Raw genomic sequence first — 17305 nt, forward strand, 5'->3', positions numbered from 1 at the left:
GTGTTTGATCCACCAACAGCCAGACAGACCAATAGACATTCCCACATGCCAACATATGCTACAAACATTGCTAAAAAGTGCTTCACACAGGAGCTGTGTAAAGTCAGATTCATTGGGCCATGACTTTTATCTTTAAATACTGGAGGACTTGTATATAATAACAAGAAGCCCAGATGCTGTTGATGAAGAACAGGCCATAATACCTCAACAGGCCTTACTGCATGAAGAGAAGGCATTGTATATAATGCAAAGAAGTCTAACAAATAATTGGTTTGCAGTGTCTATATTAAAAATGAGCACGCTATTGACCAATCTGCAATACTCCTTTGGCCATTTTTCTTTAGTGAAAAGACAGTCCCCACTTCACCTTGTCATTTCCCATCGATCGTCTTGTTACTAAGTTACTGAACACAAACCACATCCAGTGTCTGAACGCTGAAGGCAAAATTAATTAAAAAAATTAATTTGTTTATATCTCGACAGATCTTCATCATGAACATCGGAACCCATAACACCGCCGGTGTCCGTTCAGATGTGTGAAATTTGTGGTGATTTGTGTCGAACAGTGGTGATAGGAATACATTATCTGTTCATATCCATAATGCATTCATAATGGTTTAAACCTCTACTCATCATGCATGTGCATCTGAGAAAGACACAAGTCACCGTAAGAAGCAGAGATAAGAAATGTTTATAGGGATATATGTTTATAGGAACAAGTTTGTGAACATCGGTGTTTATCTGAGGGATGGAAAGAGAGAATGTGTGTGTGTGTGCCATGCATGTGTTAGTAGCTGCTGCTCAGAGTCACGCCACTGTTGCCCTCCTCACCAGACGGTTGGCCAGGGAAATGGTGCGCGCAGTTGATTCTGCTTCCTGTTGGCACTTGAGCTTGTCTGCAGTAGCTTTCTCAAATTTGGCTGTCAGCTTGGCCAGGTTCTCATTGAGGTGCTGATGGGCCACACACACACACACACACAGGCAGACACACACAGAAAAAGAGAAGAATTGGCACTTGTTAAAATACAGCATGGTCATAAAGAATCTTCAAAGACGAAGAACAAAGATAGCTAAAATCTCTCTATGAAAGAAACTTGCGAGTGTGTGAAAAGTTGGGTAAGACATTCCCTCCACTATGGATTTATTTGGCATATGGAAGCAATTAGCACAAGGACAAACAGGATTAATCGGCGAAGAGGCACACAGGTTCAGTAGATTAGTTTGAGGATTGCTAATTCCCCTTGGCTCTGAACCCACTCTCCGCTCAAGCGATCTGACTGAGGGCTGAAAAATGACAGCGAGAAGTCATGCTGGATCTTATTAACAGTCGTCACTCTGCACTCTGCGGGGTTTGATGTAAGCAGCCGCTGCTGCCACAGTGTCCCGAGCACCCTGCCCTGCTGGGGCTCTCTGGCTCTGATGTGCTGAATGTCAAACAACGGACAAACAATCATTTACAGCTGTTTTTATCAATAGGGTTTTTAGGTTGATGGATTTGGTTTTAGATTAATGAACAGAAAAAGCCTTAATAGCACTTTCACCAGCTTTGTATTGACAAAATGCTGGTGGTATATCATTACTGGCAGGGCTCGTGTGTCAACTGTCACTCAAGCCTTGATAAAATAATTCATATCCTGAATTCTTGCTTCAGCTTATAGCCTCTTGTTGTTGTATTTATTGTATTTCTGCAGCATCAGACTTATTATATTGTCTGGGTTTGATACTTGTTGATCTACACTGATGTCTTAGACATCTTTTATATCTGGGTGCTGGGATTTGTGGCTTTCACAAGTCATTTTTCAGTCCACCTTCTGTTTTGTGCTAAAGTCTGTACTAAAGCTAAAGTTTCAAGACACTATTTAGTGTTTGAGTCAGTGTCAAAGAAGAACAGTAAGCCCTTTCTTTAATAAAATAGCAATACGATTTCATAGAATATATCCTCTGGATTTTAGATACTGAAATGGCTTTCTTTTGAAATAGATACTTGGCATCTAGCAAATAAACATTTCATTTTTTCGTACTGTCATTCCGATGTGATGGCTTACATTGATCTTGCTCTTGATGGCAGCGAGCTTCTCCTGTGCAGCAGCCAGCTCTGCGTTGGCCTTGCTCAGAGCCTGACGTTTGGGCTCCACCTCGCAGTAAACCTCGTAGAACTTCACGATGTTCAAAACCCAGGAGCACAAACCGGCCGCCGCGTTCGACTTGGAGGCCACCAGATCTGGATGGAACTCTGGATCCTGGAGAAGATGGAAAAGACGAGCAAACCCACCATCAGGGCTCTGAAAAAGTATTGCTGCCCTGTCCTACAAAGCCAGAACATAGCAATATTTGCTTAGGATTGAGTTGAGACCAGATAGTGGCTTTCTGGCAATTGTCATATCATAAAAAAGTAGTTTAGCAACCCTTGTTTCCCCTGGATTTGGCTGGAGAGCTGGAGAACATGGATCTATAGATTTCATTTCAACATGGGGGTGGGGGTGGGGTCTAGGGGTCCTGGATAAACACTTGATCTCCTGCATTCTGGTGAATTTTTATGCACAAATGTGTTTTTTCTGCATCAATCAATTTATTGATGTAAAGAAAGACACAAAATCCAGGCTCCACATGACAACTGAAAATCTAATGGCGTATTAGCATAAGGCTCTCTGACTTTCTGTATTGATTTCAAATATTTAGTCTCCTGTAGATCAACTTACTGTTCTCCCTGCTGAATCAAGACAGGTTTAAGCATGGCTTGCTCTTCTGTCCCCTGTTGTGTCTTTTGTTTGGGGACGCACCCTCTTTAAATGTACATGTAGCACCTATTCACATGATCATAATAAAGATCATAAAATGATCAATGGAATTCATTTATAAACCCTTGGACTTCATGTGTTTCTGCAAGTAATGTTGAGCTGATCACGATGTATGACAGTCAACAGCCACTGAGCCTCTACCATCGTAACATCGTGATTTAAAAGCTGCCAAACGCTCCCAATGACACTCCAGAGGGGACATGAGACTCTGAAGAATAGCTAAGGATGAGAGTTCACACAGTAGGCTGTGTTAGCTGACACTTAATCATCACGGTATAACACCAAGTCAAGTCAGTCCAGTTAGGAAGCACAAGTGACTGTAAATAAATTTCACCTGTTTTGGTGTAAATGAAAGTGACGACAGGTGCACTGGAGAGGCAACAGCAAGACAACAGGAACAGGAGGAGCAGTGCCAGGGCCCTACATAATGACCTCCAGTAGGCAGACTCCATGAGGGTGGCACGAGGGCCCGACGTCCTCTAGTGGGATCCAGACGTTGTCAGGAGTGCACACAGGCACGTAGGGGCTACACGCAATACTGAGTCACTTTATGAGTTGTTGTGATGAAAGTCACGCAAGTTGGATCTGCCTGTGATTTCAGATTTTTACTTGAAGGGCTGGATTCAAAATCAGTCGGTGAGTTTGGTTTCCACTGTTACAAGCATACATCTCACTTAAGGCCACCCACCTTCAGCGGTGTCCATAAGCTAAAGAGTAAAGCTTTTGAACTTTAATATTGAGTTCATCAAGATCTGATGTGTGATTTAAGTGTTCCCTAAAATTTGAGCAGTGTATTTTTAAATGTAAAGCTGAAAGCTGACTTAGAAAATCTGTTTGTATCCGACAGCTACTGCATTTCCTCCGTTTGTTCCCTTCAAGTCTGCCTATGTAACTTTTGCTTAACACCAGTCACCGTGGCTACAAGTTACAAATACAGAATAACGGAAAAAGTAAAAGGAGTGGTAACAGAGGCATACGTTAAGAGTCATGAAGACAGTGAACTTAGTCAGTTGTACAATAGGCAACATTTACCACCGTAAGCTACTGCTCATACTACCAAGTATGAGCAGTAACTTCATTTGTAGGAGGATCGTGTGCGCGTCTATAATACTGTTCAAAGGAAGTGTGCAGTATCTGCAATTCTTAGATCTGATAATAAAAGTTGTTCCACTTTGAACCTCAAAACTTTGAACCTAATTATAAAAGTCACAAGGATATTTTGATGTTTTCTTTCTTTTTGACCACCACTATTAAATATTAGTTTTTAATTAATAAACTTTAAACTGAACAATTTAGAGTGAATTTTGGCTTTATTTGCTGCACCAGCTCACCCAGTATTCGCTCGGTTGAACTTCATAATCAGAGGGGCTGTATAATTTGTAATGCTTAATTAACTGGATGATTTTCTCTGACTGTCATTTGGACGCTCGACAGCCATAATGTGCCACTGTCATTGTAGTCACGCCCCTGCTAAATTTAAGACTTATTAGTTGAACTTCCCAAGCGGCACACATTGCACACTGTGCGCCGTTAGCGTCAGTTTTAATGAATACAGACTAATTGAAACACTCACCTGCAGGTAGGGCTGTATAGCTTTCAGACAAGACTCTGGGATGTTCTCCTTGTTAAAGTTTATCAGAGAATCCAGGAATGCGTCCACTTTGGCCATCATCACCTTTGCGGCCTTCCAGCTGCGGTCCTTTGGAACTTTGCCGCCAGGCGCCGTGAGGACCATCACTGCCGCCGTGACGTTGGTCACCGCCGCCACCGGAGAGCCAAAGGACTTCAGCTCTGTCAGGTTGTTCTGAAGTAGGCGAGATAGAGGGAATAATGGATGGAAAATGAAAGAGCTATGATTTAATTGAGTTTGAACAACTGCATATCTCTGTGGTCTGCTGGGGGAGAAAGAGAGAAAAAGGAAAGGGCTGGAGTAAAGGAAGAAGAACCTGTGCTGACTTTGAGAAGACAACAGAGAATTCTAATTAGGGCATCTTTAGAGAGCTCTGAGCAGTGATTGAACTGTCGGTTCTGCTTGTTTGAACAGAGAGCACCTTTTAAACACAGAGGGTGTTTTTGAAAATCCCCCAGGCTGTTCTTAAACCTACACGGGATGCGAGGATGAGGTAAAATACCAGCAGAACATAGCAAAGACATTATTCTAGCAAAGGCTTGGCTAAATGCTGTGATTATTAATCTTTTATACAGTTCAAGGCTTGTGTGGACATAACTTATTCCACTGAAGCTGGGAAAACTAGATCAAACAAAGAGAAAAGAACACAACCCCTCTTAAGAGTGGAGAAAACTAAGAGAGAACGATGGAGCAAATCAATAAGACAGAACAAGAGCTGAGACGGTAACAGACCTTGTTGAGAGTGTTAAGGGCATCCTGAGCAGCTAGGAGAGCTGGTTCAGCCTTGGCCAAGTCCTCCTCGCAATCCCTCTGTTTGCCGCTAACCACCACGGCGATGGCTGCCACCTTTTCCTCTTCCTCATCAGCTACTGCCTTCTCCTTGGACACCTTCTCGGTTTCCACCCCGACTACCTGGGGACGGCATCGGGTCTTACTGATGGGTCAGCAGCTCAGCTTTCACAGCATGGATACAATGCAAAATAAAAGAACCTTTCCAAGTCACCTTGTATGCAGTTCAGGATATATAAAAAAAAAAAAGAGACAAAAAGTTTAATTAAAAGTGACTTAATATTCAACTGAAATTGGCACTAGACAAATTCAAACATTAGTAAAACCCTAGAATGGCAAAAAGAAAAAATTGACATGCAGGAAACACGCAGAAAAACATCGTACAGCATGCTAATGTTTACCCCCCTGACCTATCCGAGATCGATCTATAACAGACGATAACAGAAGATGAAACAGATCAGACATTTAAGTCCAGCTTTCTCTGAACTTCTCACGCTGTAGTGCGCAGTATCTACCCCCAGCACCAGGAACCTATCTGCTGATTACCCAGAGCAAAGACGACATTGCTCCTGCAAGGACGAGCCGGTGCTGATTTTTTTAGGGTGTCATTACTCATTTCTTTGAGCACCAAGACCAGAATATCCCCAACACCTGAGCAAATAAAACCAGCACTGGTTAGATACCCCCGGAGATTAGCAACATTTAAAAATGATATGTTTAAAACAGCTAGCATGCGCTCTTGCCTGGATCAGCTTGTCAGCGTCCTCGTTCTTTTGCTTGAGTTCCACTTCTTGAGCAGCCAGCTTGGCCTTGAGGTCATCCACCTATCAGGGGATGAGACAGGGAAACCAAGGGGTCAGGAGGATGTGAGGATGTGACGCAGGAGATTTGGACGAATGAACTGTAGATCATATTCACTAGACGAGAGTGATATATCATAAATATTGTACTTTTTGATCTATGACAGCTGCAGTTACTTATAGATTAAGATAATAAATATAAAAATATGATGTATTTTGATATATTGAACTGCTCACGGTGTTAGAATTATCCACCTAAGCATGCTTTGACATTAAAATAGGGATTAAACAATTGCAATAATGAATACAATGATTCATTAAAAGATTGCAGATTATTTTTTGAATACAATAAAATCGAAAATAAATAAAAAATAAAAGCATTGTTTACATCAACTGTCAGTCAGTGAAAAAGCATGTTTTCGATACCACCCTCTGCAGTCAGCAAGAAACCTGCTCATTAAAACGCTGCGCCAGAGTGTCACTACAGGTCAAACTCCACAGGGTACCTTTGGGGAAACATGCACATTGGCTTTCTTTCTGAGAGTTAGGGTTCCAAGAAGTCACTGTGCCTGGCTGTTGGTCACCAGTAGTTCCAGCACTGTAAAATCTTTGTGTGTGGATCAAACAAAATTGCCGTGTGTCGTGTTAATCGGGGTTACTCGTCTTTCTACTCAGCTCATCTCAATCTTTTCATGCCACTCTTAGAAATGAGGCAAATCCAGCAAATTTCACAAATACGTTGAACTACTACTTTAAATGTTAAACAGGACTAAACACACGAATGACTACGTGTGTCCAGTCAACGTAAGACTGGAGGAAGAAAAGAACACGTGCAAGCATACGAGGGCAGTCAATACAGCATAGGGGTGGGCTGCTGACAATAACCTATTTTTGTCTCATTAAACAGTATAAGGAGCAATCAGTGTGTATATCACGGGCACTAATGAATCTATCGCTATCATCTAATTGAATCTCTCAGGCGGTTTTGAGGGACTGATCATTTGTTTTTGTTGTTTGTATCCTCGTTGGATCTTATTAGTAATACAATCGCTGATCGAGCTCGATGGCTATTTAATTGAAACCTAAACATCTCCTCAATGGTTCAAAGTAATAAAGAGGATTCTGTGGCTTAGGAGAGCCCAACAAATAGGCTTCACAATGGTCTTAAACCTTTGCGGATAACATTTTGTGCCCTGCAGGATTGTGCCATGGAGCATGCATGTGACCTTTAATCCATTATTAGAAAAAAAAAAAAACTTATTCTGTCCCACAAGATAAAAGGGGCAGAAAAAGATGAATGGCATGCATATCTGGGAAAAAGAAAAGCTTTGGGATCAAGAGCTGCTATCAGCACACACAAACGCACAACCAGGAACGGTCGTAAACAGAAATTAAAGCTTTAACAAACTCCTCATACCTCCCTGACAAATAGGGCTCTGCGTTACCGTCAGACTCCATCAAAATGTTGCACTGGGGAAATAAAAAACAGACTGTTTTTCATGCTTGTCTTTCGGCTAATTAACAAACAGGAAATCAGGCTGGAGGGGAAGATGGCCCTTTTGGGCTGTGACGATTCAAGAGATTCGTTCGAACATTAGACGAGCACCTAGTGAGCCATCAACATGATGAATAGGCAGGGGGAAGATAGGAAGGGGGGGTGGGGGGGTGGACAGACTAATTGGAGGGAGACATGGGTGATATTCAATACAAGTGTGTTTATCTACTGCAGATGGAAATCCAAGCAGGGAAACATGTCTCTGTTGTTGACTATCTGTATAAAACAGCCCACTCTCACTCCCTACCGCTGCACATGTAGATTATAACTATTGTTTCTTAGGGGCGAGATAAGATTTGATCCCGAAGCAACAGACTATGTCCATTCATCCATGTGTACGACGGCTTATGGACTTGTGGTAACTGTAGCTTCATTCATGAAACAAAGAGACATCTGGCTGTGTGTGTTTGGGAGGAAGAAGTCCAACGTTTTCCACTTATTATCCTTTTAAGGGAAACATGACGGTTTTTTTTCTCCCAAAAAGCTGTCAAGATATAACTGATGTTTGTTACATGGAATGAGTATACATTGCTAACTGCTAAATGCTACTACTACTACTAATACTACTACCACTAAACTGCTTCTACTACTATTCCTACTACTACTACTAGAATTACTTGTTCTAGTACTGGTATTACTATTAATAGTTCTGTTACTTCTACTGCTATTACTACTATGAGTACTTGTACTACTATTAGCATCACTAGTACTACTAACGTTACAACTTTTAACGAGGCTGCTATTACTGCAACTGTTACTACTATCCCATTTTCTATTAGAACTACAAGTATTCAGGTGTGTGTGTGTGTGCGTGTGCGCTGCACTGCACTGAATCCACACATGCACACACACATACCACTACTCAGCCAAAGGTAGGACAGCACCCCGACAAAACAGGAGAGGAAAAAAAAACAAAAAAAACATGGAACTAATGTGTCCTCGAGGGAGCAGATGACTCATACACTTATACGGCATCTCCTACTACCCCGTCCTCCCCTACACACATACACACACACACACACACACACACAGATTATGCTTTAACCCTCGCTGTTTATCATGACCACAGCAGCCCCTGGTGAGCCACGGATTCTCTTCCACAGAATGTTAAATAACAGCACTTGCAGCATCAGTGTGGATGCACTAACAGGGTGCATTAATGGTTTCTTGCTGCTGTAAAGGGTGTGCTCTCTAATTAGAAGCCTACTCAATTACCATACAGCGCCGCTATATATGTGTGTGTGTGTGTGTGTGTGTGTGTGTATCTATCTTTGTGAGAACCAATATGAGTTTTAGACCTTGGAAGTACGGACATTTTTGAAACGTGGGGACATTTTGGTCAGTCCTCACAACTTCAAAGGCTTCAAAGACTTGTTTTTAGGCTTCGGGTTAGAAGTAAGTTTAGGTTAAGGTCAGGGTTAGCCATTTCACAGTGATGGTTAAGGTTAGGATAAAAGGCTGGGGAACGCATTATGACAATGACGCTCATACTCACAGGTATAAAAGTAAAAGGTTGTGAATCTGTGTGTGTGTGTGTGTGTGTGTGTGTGTGTGTGTGCGCGCGTTGGCTCACTCCTACGGTAAACAGGCAACGAGAAACAAGACACTCCGCGGCTTTCAACCCATTGATGTCACCTATGTGTTAAGGATGCTTATGCATGTGTGTGATTTTGTGTGGGCGGGTATGTGTTGGCATGTTTATGCAAAGCAGTGGGTATGCGTAGCATGTGAGAGTGAACTGATGTATGTGTCTATGTGCGGCTTTACATTCACTTGCACAGCGTAGCGGACCCACTATAATTAGAGCTGCTCCACACACAGACCTTGTGTTGCATTATTCATACAGCTCTCTTCTGCAAAGGTGTGGGGATGGCAAACATTTGGACAAATGGATCCAGGTGTCGATATTAAAGCTGGAAACGCCAAATGATGCGAATAAATATTTCTCATGACAAAGTAAAGAAAGGACAGAAAGTCTACCAGGTACTTTTCTGCTCAGCACAGAGATTAGTGGGGCTAACTGGCTGTGCATGGAGCATTTAACTACTAATACTGCCCTACTATACCATACCTCCACTATACTGCTACTAGCATTACAACATGCATTACTATTATATTACCAATGCAACTATCATTATACTTTGCAACTTCTATTAATATTTAAGCTATTTTCTACTACTGCTGACATGACAACATCATTAGTGCCACCTACAACTGCTCATATCACTGCCACTAGTATGTGAAAATTAATTGCAATGAAAAAGTTACCACACAACCTAAACAGTATAAAAACAATACTAGACACAAATAAATGGTAAATAAAATCACATAAAACCTTTGGATGGAAAAAAAACTGATGAAAAAGATGAAAAAGAGTGTTAAAATAGTAACCTACAGTCCTACAGTCTTTTAGTCAGTCAGGAAAGAGATTCTATAAAAATGGGTTTTGGGGCAGGATTTGAAAAACAAAAACACTGCCAGCAGACTGAAGCCTTAATGGAAGAACGTTCCAAAACTGAGATGCTGGTCAGTAAAAAAAAGTCCCCCCTGGATCTGGAGTATGGAACCGCTAAAAGGCCGAACCCAGCAGACCGTGGAGGCATTTTAAACCGTAGAGTGGTAAAACATCACAGATTCAATGATGAAATGTGGTGACAGGTCATGCAAACCTTTGCATGTAATATGTACACCCTGAAATGGATTGTTGAAACCGACTGCTGGTACAAAGAAAGGAACATCAGGGTGATGTGGGACCATTTGGTCCTCATCGGTATCCTGGCTGCATGATTCTGCTCAACTCCAAGCTCAGCTACAGGGACACGAGGCAGTGAAACATGCAACGGTACCAAAGGATGTATGACTGTGTAATACTCCAATACATGGGGATTTAAAAGTGCTTAATATCTGTATATAATCTGAATGTTTCATTCCAATACAAGACGTCAACCACTACATTTACAGCTGCAGGGACTCTCAACTTTGTTTTTATTCTGGCCAACCATTGGCAGCCACACGATACCTGTGCTGTCAGGTGAGGGACATTCATTACATTGGTATCATAGGACACAAACCACACTCAGGGTCATTCTATTACTAGATTAAAGGAAAATTATTTGGGTATTTTTCAACCTGTGTCTTATTCTAGTAATTGGAGCCAATCTGACTGTGAGTCATGCTAATTTTAACTAACTATCCCCACCTCTGTTGTAGAGACAGGGGCACACAAAATAAACACATGGCAAACCACAGCTTCCCTGAGTGAGACAGAAAAGTACAGGAATTTTCCTTTGAACAAAAGGAGAAGTAATTACTGCAAAACATTACATATGATAACAAATGAAAAACATTAGCATTGAGCAAGAGCCCTCGGTTGGGTAGCTGATTTAAAAATGCAGTCCCACTCAAAATGATTCAACTCCAATTGCAAATTAGGGGCATTTACAAACTTTGTACTGTGTACAATGAACAACTCAAAAAAGAACAATTTAAATAGCTCACAACTAACATTACAAGTGGTTTCTCTAAATTCAACACAATATGCCACTTTTAATGAATACTACCGGTCTCAAAATGATTCAGCCCCCTGAATAGAATGCCTCATAAGAGCTTTCATTTGGAAATCAGATGTTGTCTCAAGCACAGCTGATGGAACTAATGAAGGGCCTCATTAGTTGCATCAGGTGTGCTTGAGAGAGAACACATCAAATACCCGGACTGGCTGTGGGTTTGTTCACAGCGACGTTTGGTTGCATGTTAGAAATGTGGGAAATCAAGAGAACTGTTCAAAAACTCGAGAGAGATCATTGTCTTGCACAAACAAGGAAAAGGATACAAAACGATAGCAAAGGCACTGAATGTTCCTAGAGACGGGAGGCATAATTAACAAGTTCAAAGCATGTGGCAGAAAGACGAAGCGGTCAATGGCTGCCACCAGACTTCTGAGGAGGCAGCTGCCCAAAACCCCTCGAGTGACTGCAAAAGACCTGCAGCAAGACTTGGTGGCAGCAGGCTCTGAGGTTTCAGCTTCTACAGTAAGGTGCATACTAAATGCTGAAGGCCTCCATGCTCAAACTCCAAGACGTTCACCACTACTGACCCACAAGCACAAGACAAGTCAGCTCCAGTATGCTCAAAACCATATAAATAAGCCACAAAGGTTTGGAATTCTGTTTTGTGGAGCGATGAAACTAAACTGGAACTTTTGAGGCATGTACTGAAAAGCACCCTGCCTACAGGGAAGCACGGCAGATGCTCGGTAATGCTCTGGGGCTGTTTCGCTTCCGAAAAAAAAAACATCAGGCCGTCTGTAACGAAGCTGAGGCTTGGGTGCCATGGGACCTTCCAACAGGTCAAGGATCCCAAACACACATCAAAGTCCACCAAGGCTTGGCTTCAGTCAAAAGTCCTGGAAGATACTAGAGTGGACGTCACAGTCACCTGACATGAGTTCCACAGAAAATCTCTGGTGGGATTTGAAGAAGGCTGCTGCTGCACACAAACCCAAGAAAAGCTGGAGGCTGTTGCCCATGAGGAACGGGTTAAGATTCAGAACCTGGTGTCTGGCTATGCATCACGTCAGCAGCAGGTCATAACAGCTAAAGGGTGCTCTACTAGGCACTAAAGCTGCTTGTCAAGAAGGGGGTGAATCATTTTGAGACTGCAGCAGTCATTAAGTGGCAGTTAGTGGCATATTGTGTGGAATTTGGAGAAACCGCCTATAATATTAGTTGTGTTGAGCTATTTGAAGTGTTCTTATTTGAGTTGTTTAACTGAACACAGCTGAACGTTTGTAAATTTTGCAAATACAATTCATTTGCGATGGGGGTTGAATAAATTTGAGTGTGTAGCATTTCAAAATAAAATACCTCCACAGGACTTGTACTGTGTGTTTTGGACCACTGAGTTTTGATCATCTTTACAGCACATAAACAAGAAAAGATTTTTTTGTATTGACCAAGTATCTTTGCCCCATGAACAATTTCAAAAGGTGCGTTTAGTAGCTGTTCTGCAGATTTTGACCATAACACATGATTTTTCTTTAGGAGTGTGTCCAGATGAGATGGAATAGTAGGTGTTCAAATTTCCATTTTTTCTGAGCATTTTAAAATTTGTGATCAGATTTTGAATTTGCATTTCAGCGTCTTCGAAGCTGAAATCAAAATTCAACCAGAACAACTACTGAATGGACCTAATGGTGAGATTATTTTCTCAACCGTTGCTTCTAGGATCGAGAATACATTTTTAAGCCAACAGTGGCTACACTACATACAGAGGTATGGTTGGGGGAGTAAGACTGAAATATTCTGTATTTGACCTGGGGCAAAGAGAGAAGTTTTAAATGGATGGACAGTACCTGAGCAGAGGTGCTGCTGAGCTTCTGCAGGCCGTTCTCCAGCCGCTCCATCTTGGTGGTGAGGTCTTTATTCTTCTGGCCCAGCAGGCTGCGATACAGCTTGATCTGCTCCAGGAAAGACTTGGGTGTGGTGTAATTGTAGCGTCGCTCGTTGGCCAGGTACTCCTTGGACGTGTGATTGACACTCATGTGGACGTATGCCATAAATTTACTGACTGACTCCTTCACTTGAGGCTGCAAGAATTGTAAATCACAGCACTGGTTACTTCACATTAAGAGAAGATGACAGTGCAGATTTAGCTGGAAAGCAATATTTCCTGAGGCTCTGAATTTAATTTTCGGGGCCTCCGGTCTGCTCTTGAAATTAATATCACATTCGTTGTGTCACGGTGCCTGACATTTTAAATTATATTTTCAGAGTGTGAACATCATTTTTGTGGGTGGCTTCATCCCTGTGTGTATATTAAAGTATGAGCTGTTCTCACTTCAATATTCTCCACCTCCTGAAGGAACCTGAAGCTGACCGACTCCAGCGCCTCCTGCGGCCACTCGTGGAACCAGTCGATCGCTGTGCAGTTCACCACTGCAGGGAACTTCCTGCTGCGAACCCTCAGTTTACTACCCACTGGAGAGAAACACAGAGCCACCTGGAGATCACACACACACACACACACACACACACACACACACACACACACACACAAGGTCAAACAGAATCAAGTGTGAAGTCTGACACAGCAGCAAGCAGTAAAACTAGATTCACAGTCAGACTGGAAAAGAAAAAAGAAGGAAAGGGAGGGAATTCTTGCTCTGATTAGCTCCTCTTCATGGTCAAGAGCGGGGGAATGGAAAACTGCGAATTAATTATTTGCAGCTACATCATTAAGCAAATAAAGCCTCCAGCCAGCATGTGAATTAAAAGAGTGTGTTGAGCTTTGGGCTACGTCAGACTGATTTTCACTGTTGGAGACTAACAGCTGGCTTGTTGAGAAGCTCAGCCAGATGCTCGATACCATTAGACTGAAGAAACAAACATGCAGAAGGCACGCCCACAGACTCGACTGATGATAGTCAACTTTGGGGAAAGAAATAGCTGCATTCATGTTTCACACTGCCTGCGACATTTGTTTTACACGCCGATTTCATCCAGAGAAACACTCGCATTTATTACAGCATTCATTTAAATCACAGTGCATCTCCACCGGGTTGTCATAACTGCATCCTTTCCCGTTGGAGACCCTTTTATATGAAACTACTGCCGCTATCATCACTCCTAGGACTGATTTAATCCTACTGGCAACTCTGCTGTCAGACTACAAGTTGCCTTCTCAAATGACTTGCCAAGTTTATGGTACCACATATTTTTAAGTGAATACAAAATGAGAAGAACTCCTGCACACGGTTTTGCTGACTGTTGAAGATATTTATTGATTTATGATGTTTCTGTCTGTTCGACCTTCATCGGACATGATACCAGATGAAAGTGAAATATTCGGGTGCGCAGAGACTTTTTCAGTTTTTTTCCAGCATTTGTAAACGAGTATAAATGGAAGGTAGAGATTCCAGGCAGTGGTGAACAGGCCAAAGGCTGAAATTCCTCTCAGTGCGATCGTTTTTTCAGGTGGCACAGGGCTTTAAGTAGATATGCGATAGACACACACAGATATACTTGGAAAGATCAGCTTTTGACGGGTTCACAAAGAATTTGGTTTGGATCTGCGGGTGTGTATCTCTGACTGCTGTACAGGTCGTCCAGTATGCAACCATTCATAGAGTGCAATGCCTACAGTAGAATATGCATTGGAACTTCAACATTTTCCCTACAAAATATTAAATATTATAGTAATATAATAGTAAAATATTGCTCGACAGTCACTGTGAACTATTTGAAAATTATTTGAATATGCCCCCCGCCACCACCAGCGGGCCTAGCTCATTCAAACTTCTCTACATTGCTGTTTTTATCAACTATCTACTACCAGGCACCGGTAAATAAAGGGAAATATATTTCTAAATCAAGATAATACTCATTTACTACATATTTTAGTTAGCAACTATTTGAAAATTTGAAAATGGTGGCCCATTCCTACTATGTACGTGTACTACATGTGCATGTATCAGTTATTCTGTAGATACTGGAATAAATACACATTTATTTGGTGTTGTGTGGCTTTTAAAGACAACGTCAACTACAATAATCCCTTTAAGTTGTGAGCAGTTCACAATGATTTCTCAGATGCCCTGAAGAGATAACACATAAAAAGAAATTAGGATTTGTAAAATGTCAAGAAATAAATATATTTTTGTATTTCCCTCTCAGTAATCATCTTGAAATCCCTTTACAGTCACTTAAGGACCGCCTGTAGGGGGTCCTGACAGCCAGACTGGCGACCACATGGATTTAAACAGGTGCTCAACATGCAGAGTTACACACACAGACACACCCTCAGCAAATTCCATGCAAACACCGTGAATCAGATTACCAACATTTCGGGGAATGCGCCCTTTCCATCCAGACAGACTATTTGAAAGACAGAGAACCAAATAGTTAGAAAATCCACTCTTTACAAGCCTGTGCCCATGGGATTGCCTTCCCCATTTATTCACTCACCAACCCAGGGAGGCCTGAGCTGGGAGCCAGGGGGGGTGGAGGGTGTGGTGGTGTTGGTGGTGGTGCAGACTGTAATAATGACAGGATAAGCAACCCCCTGGAATCCCTCTCTCCCTAGAGGGACCAAAGCGGCTACACGTTGGTGAAATTATCTGCAGCTAAACGGCAGCTTTTCTGCTCATGCCGGTGATTTATAACAACGTCCACTGCCTCCAGGAGCATTCAAGTTCATCTGAAAATGTCAGCAAAGAAAATTGTCTAGGGAAAGGCTTCATCATAAAGCCAGATGTTTATCCAAGTATGAGGGTTTTTTATTTTGGAATGGTAAATTAGAGTGTGAGGCGGCATGCTATTGCTATATTAAGAGAGAGGGGAGATCAAACACACACGCAGTTCTATAAGAGAGATTAATGGCAAACTTTCCCCCCTAAGGGGAACCACTGAGAACAACTTTTTCTGGATGATTAGTAGTGAAATGCAGAGAACACACACAGCTCTTTGTCCTGCACCTGTCTGTCTACTTCACCTTGAGCTGTCTGCGAACCCGGTCGATGAAGAACTTCCAGCAGTTTTCTCTTGTATCCATCAATCCCGAGCTGCGCACCTCTGTCCTCACACTGCCAATGATGTTCTCCACCTCGTCGTCTGGGAACAGGTCAGGAATCTCTCCTTCGATGAATAAAACCACCCACATTACCAGTTGGAAGACCACCAAAACTGAAGCAGTCGTTGTGATTTTTTTTTTTTTTTTTCCTGCTAGACAAGTAACTTGTGCAAGAACTCTCGAGAAGTTTCTCATCTTGTTAGGATCTGAACTGACACTGAGACTCTTACATCAAATCTAGGTGTGCTAATAGACGTGTCAGCAGCAGGAGTTCATACAGAGGGCTTATGCTAATGCAGAGATCTGCTGTAAGTCTCAGCCTCACAGATGAAAGGTAGAGCAATGAACGTGTATGGACACGGCACCTAAAGATGCTCAGGATCTTAAGTTTAAATGTTTGGGCTTAATCAACCTTTATTTCATCAGTCGCTATAAGGGTTCTAACCACCCGACTAACGTAATTTTCAGTCGACAGAGATGCTTCTGCAGTTGCGAGGAGCAAATCAAGGAATATGCTTATAGAAGAAATAAAGACATCATTTTTAACCTGGAGTCTAATATTCTGTAAAGTTGGTTGATGGTTCAAACAGTAGTCAGGATTGTGGATATGAATTGAGAATAATTAAGTGATCTCATTTTATAGTCATATTTCATAATGCTATGGGATCCACCCTCAAAATGTCAAGTATAAATCTAGATGGGAATCTCAGCCTCACAGTTCCTCACAATGACGTGTTGTGGCTGATGAGTAATGCTGCAGAAATGGCACCACAGTGATTTGTTGCGGTGGCAGAGCGAAAGCATTTCTCTCTCGCAAAACATGACACGCAGTAATTAGTGAAGCCTGCTGTTACCCGATGCCAACAGATCGTTGACCAGAACGAGGAACTTCTCGTCTGCCACTTGGGCGTCAGTCATTAGGAGCACGGTGCCAATATTCTTCACGCCAGCTTTGATGTAGAGGGATGCCAGGTCACTCTGGGTGACAGGGAGAGAGACAGACATGGAGTGGGAGAGTGGTGCACGTAATGAGATTGGGCTGTGAGAGGGCTGAAGATTTGTTATTTTGCAGTGATACATGTTTGAGACCTGAATCACTGTGTGGATTACCAGTACTGTGTTTACATACTGTGGGGATTAGGTCTATATTTCAATCAGATACACC

General features: G+C 42.2%; 1 protein-coding gene across 1 annotated transcript in view; it reads right to left on the bottom strand.

Moving 5' to 3' along the window:
- dnah9 (dynein, axonemal, heavy chain 9) overlaps nt 1-17305 on the bottom strand; it is a 119089-nt gene that overhangs the window by 41692 nt on the left and 60092 nt on the right. The window contains exons 51-59 of the mRNA XM_070851240.1: nt 16995-17118; nt 16063-16205; nt 13411-13572; nt 12926-13159; nt 5961-6041; nt 5161-5340; nt 4372-4602; nt 2046-2240; nt 832-951 (exon numbers count right to left, since the gene is read on the bottom strand). Coding sequence (XP_070707341.1) covers nt 832-951; nt 2046-2240; nt 4372-4602; nt 5161-5340; nt 5961-6041; nt 12926-13159; nt 13411-13572; nt 16063-16205; nt 16995-17118 — 1470 coding nt within the window. The remainder of the gene's footprint in view (nt 1-831; nt 952-2045; nt 2241-4371; nt 4603-5160; nt 5341-5960; nt 6042-12925; nt 13160-13410; nt 13573-16062; nt 16206-16994; nt 17119-17305) is intronic.

This window comes from Pempheris klunzingeri, chromosome 20 (assembly GCF_042242105.1).
Source record: "Pempheris klunzingeri isolate RE-2024b chromosome 20, fPemKlu1.hap1, whole genome shotgun sequence".
Lineage (NCBI taxonomy): Eukaryota > Metazoa > Chordata > Actinopteri > Acropomatiformes > Pempheridae > Pempheris > Pempheris klunzingeri.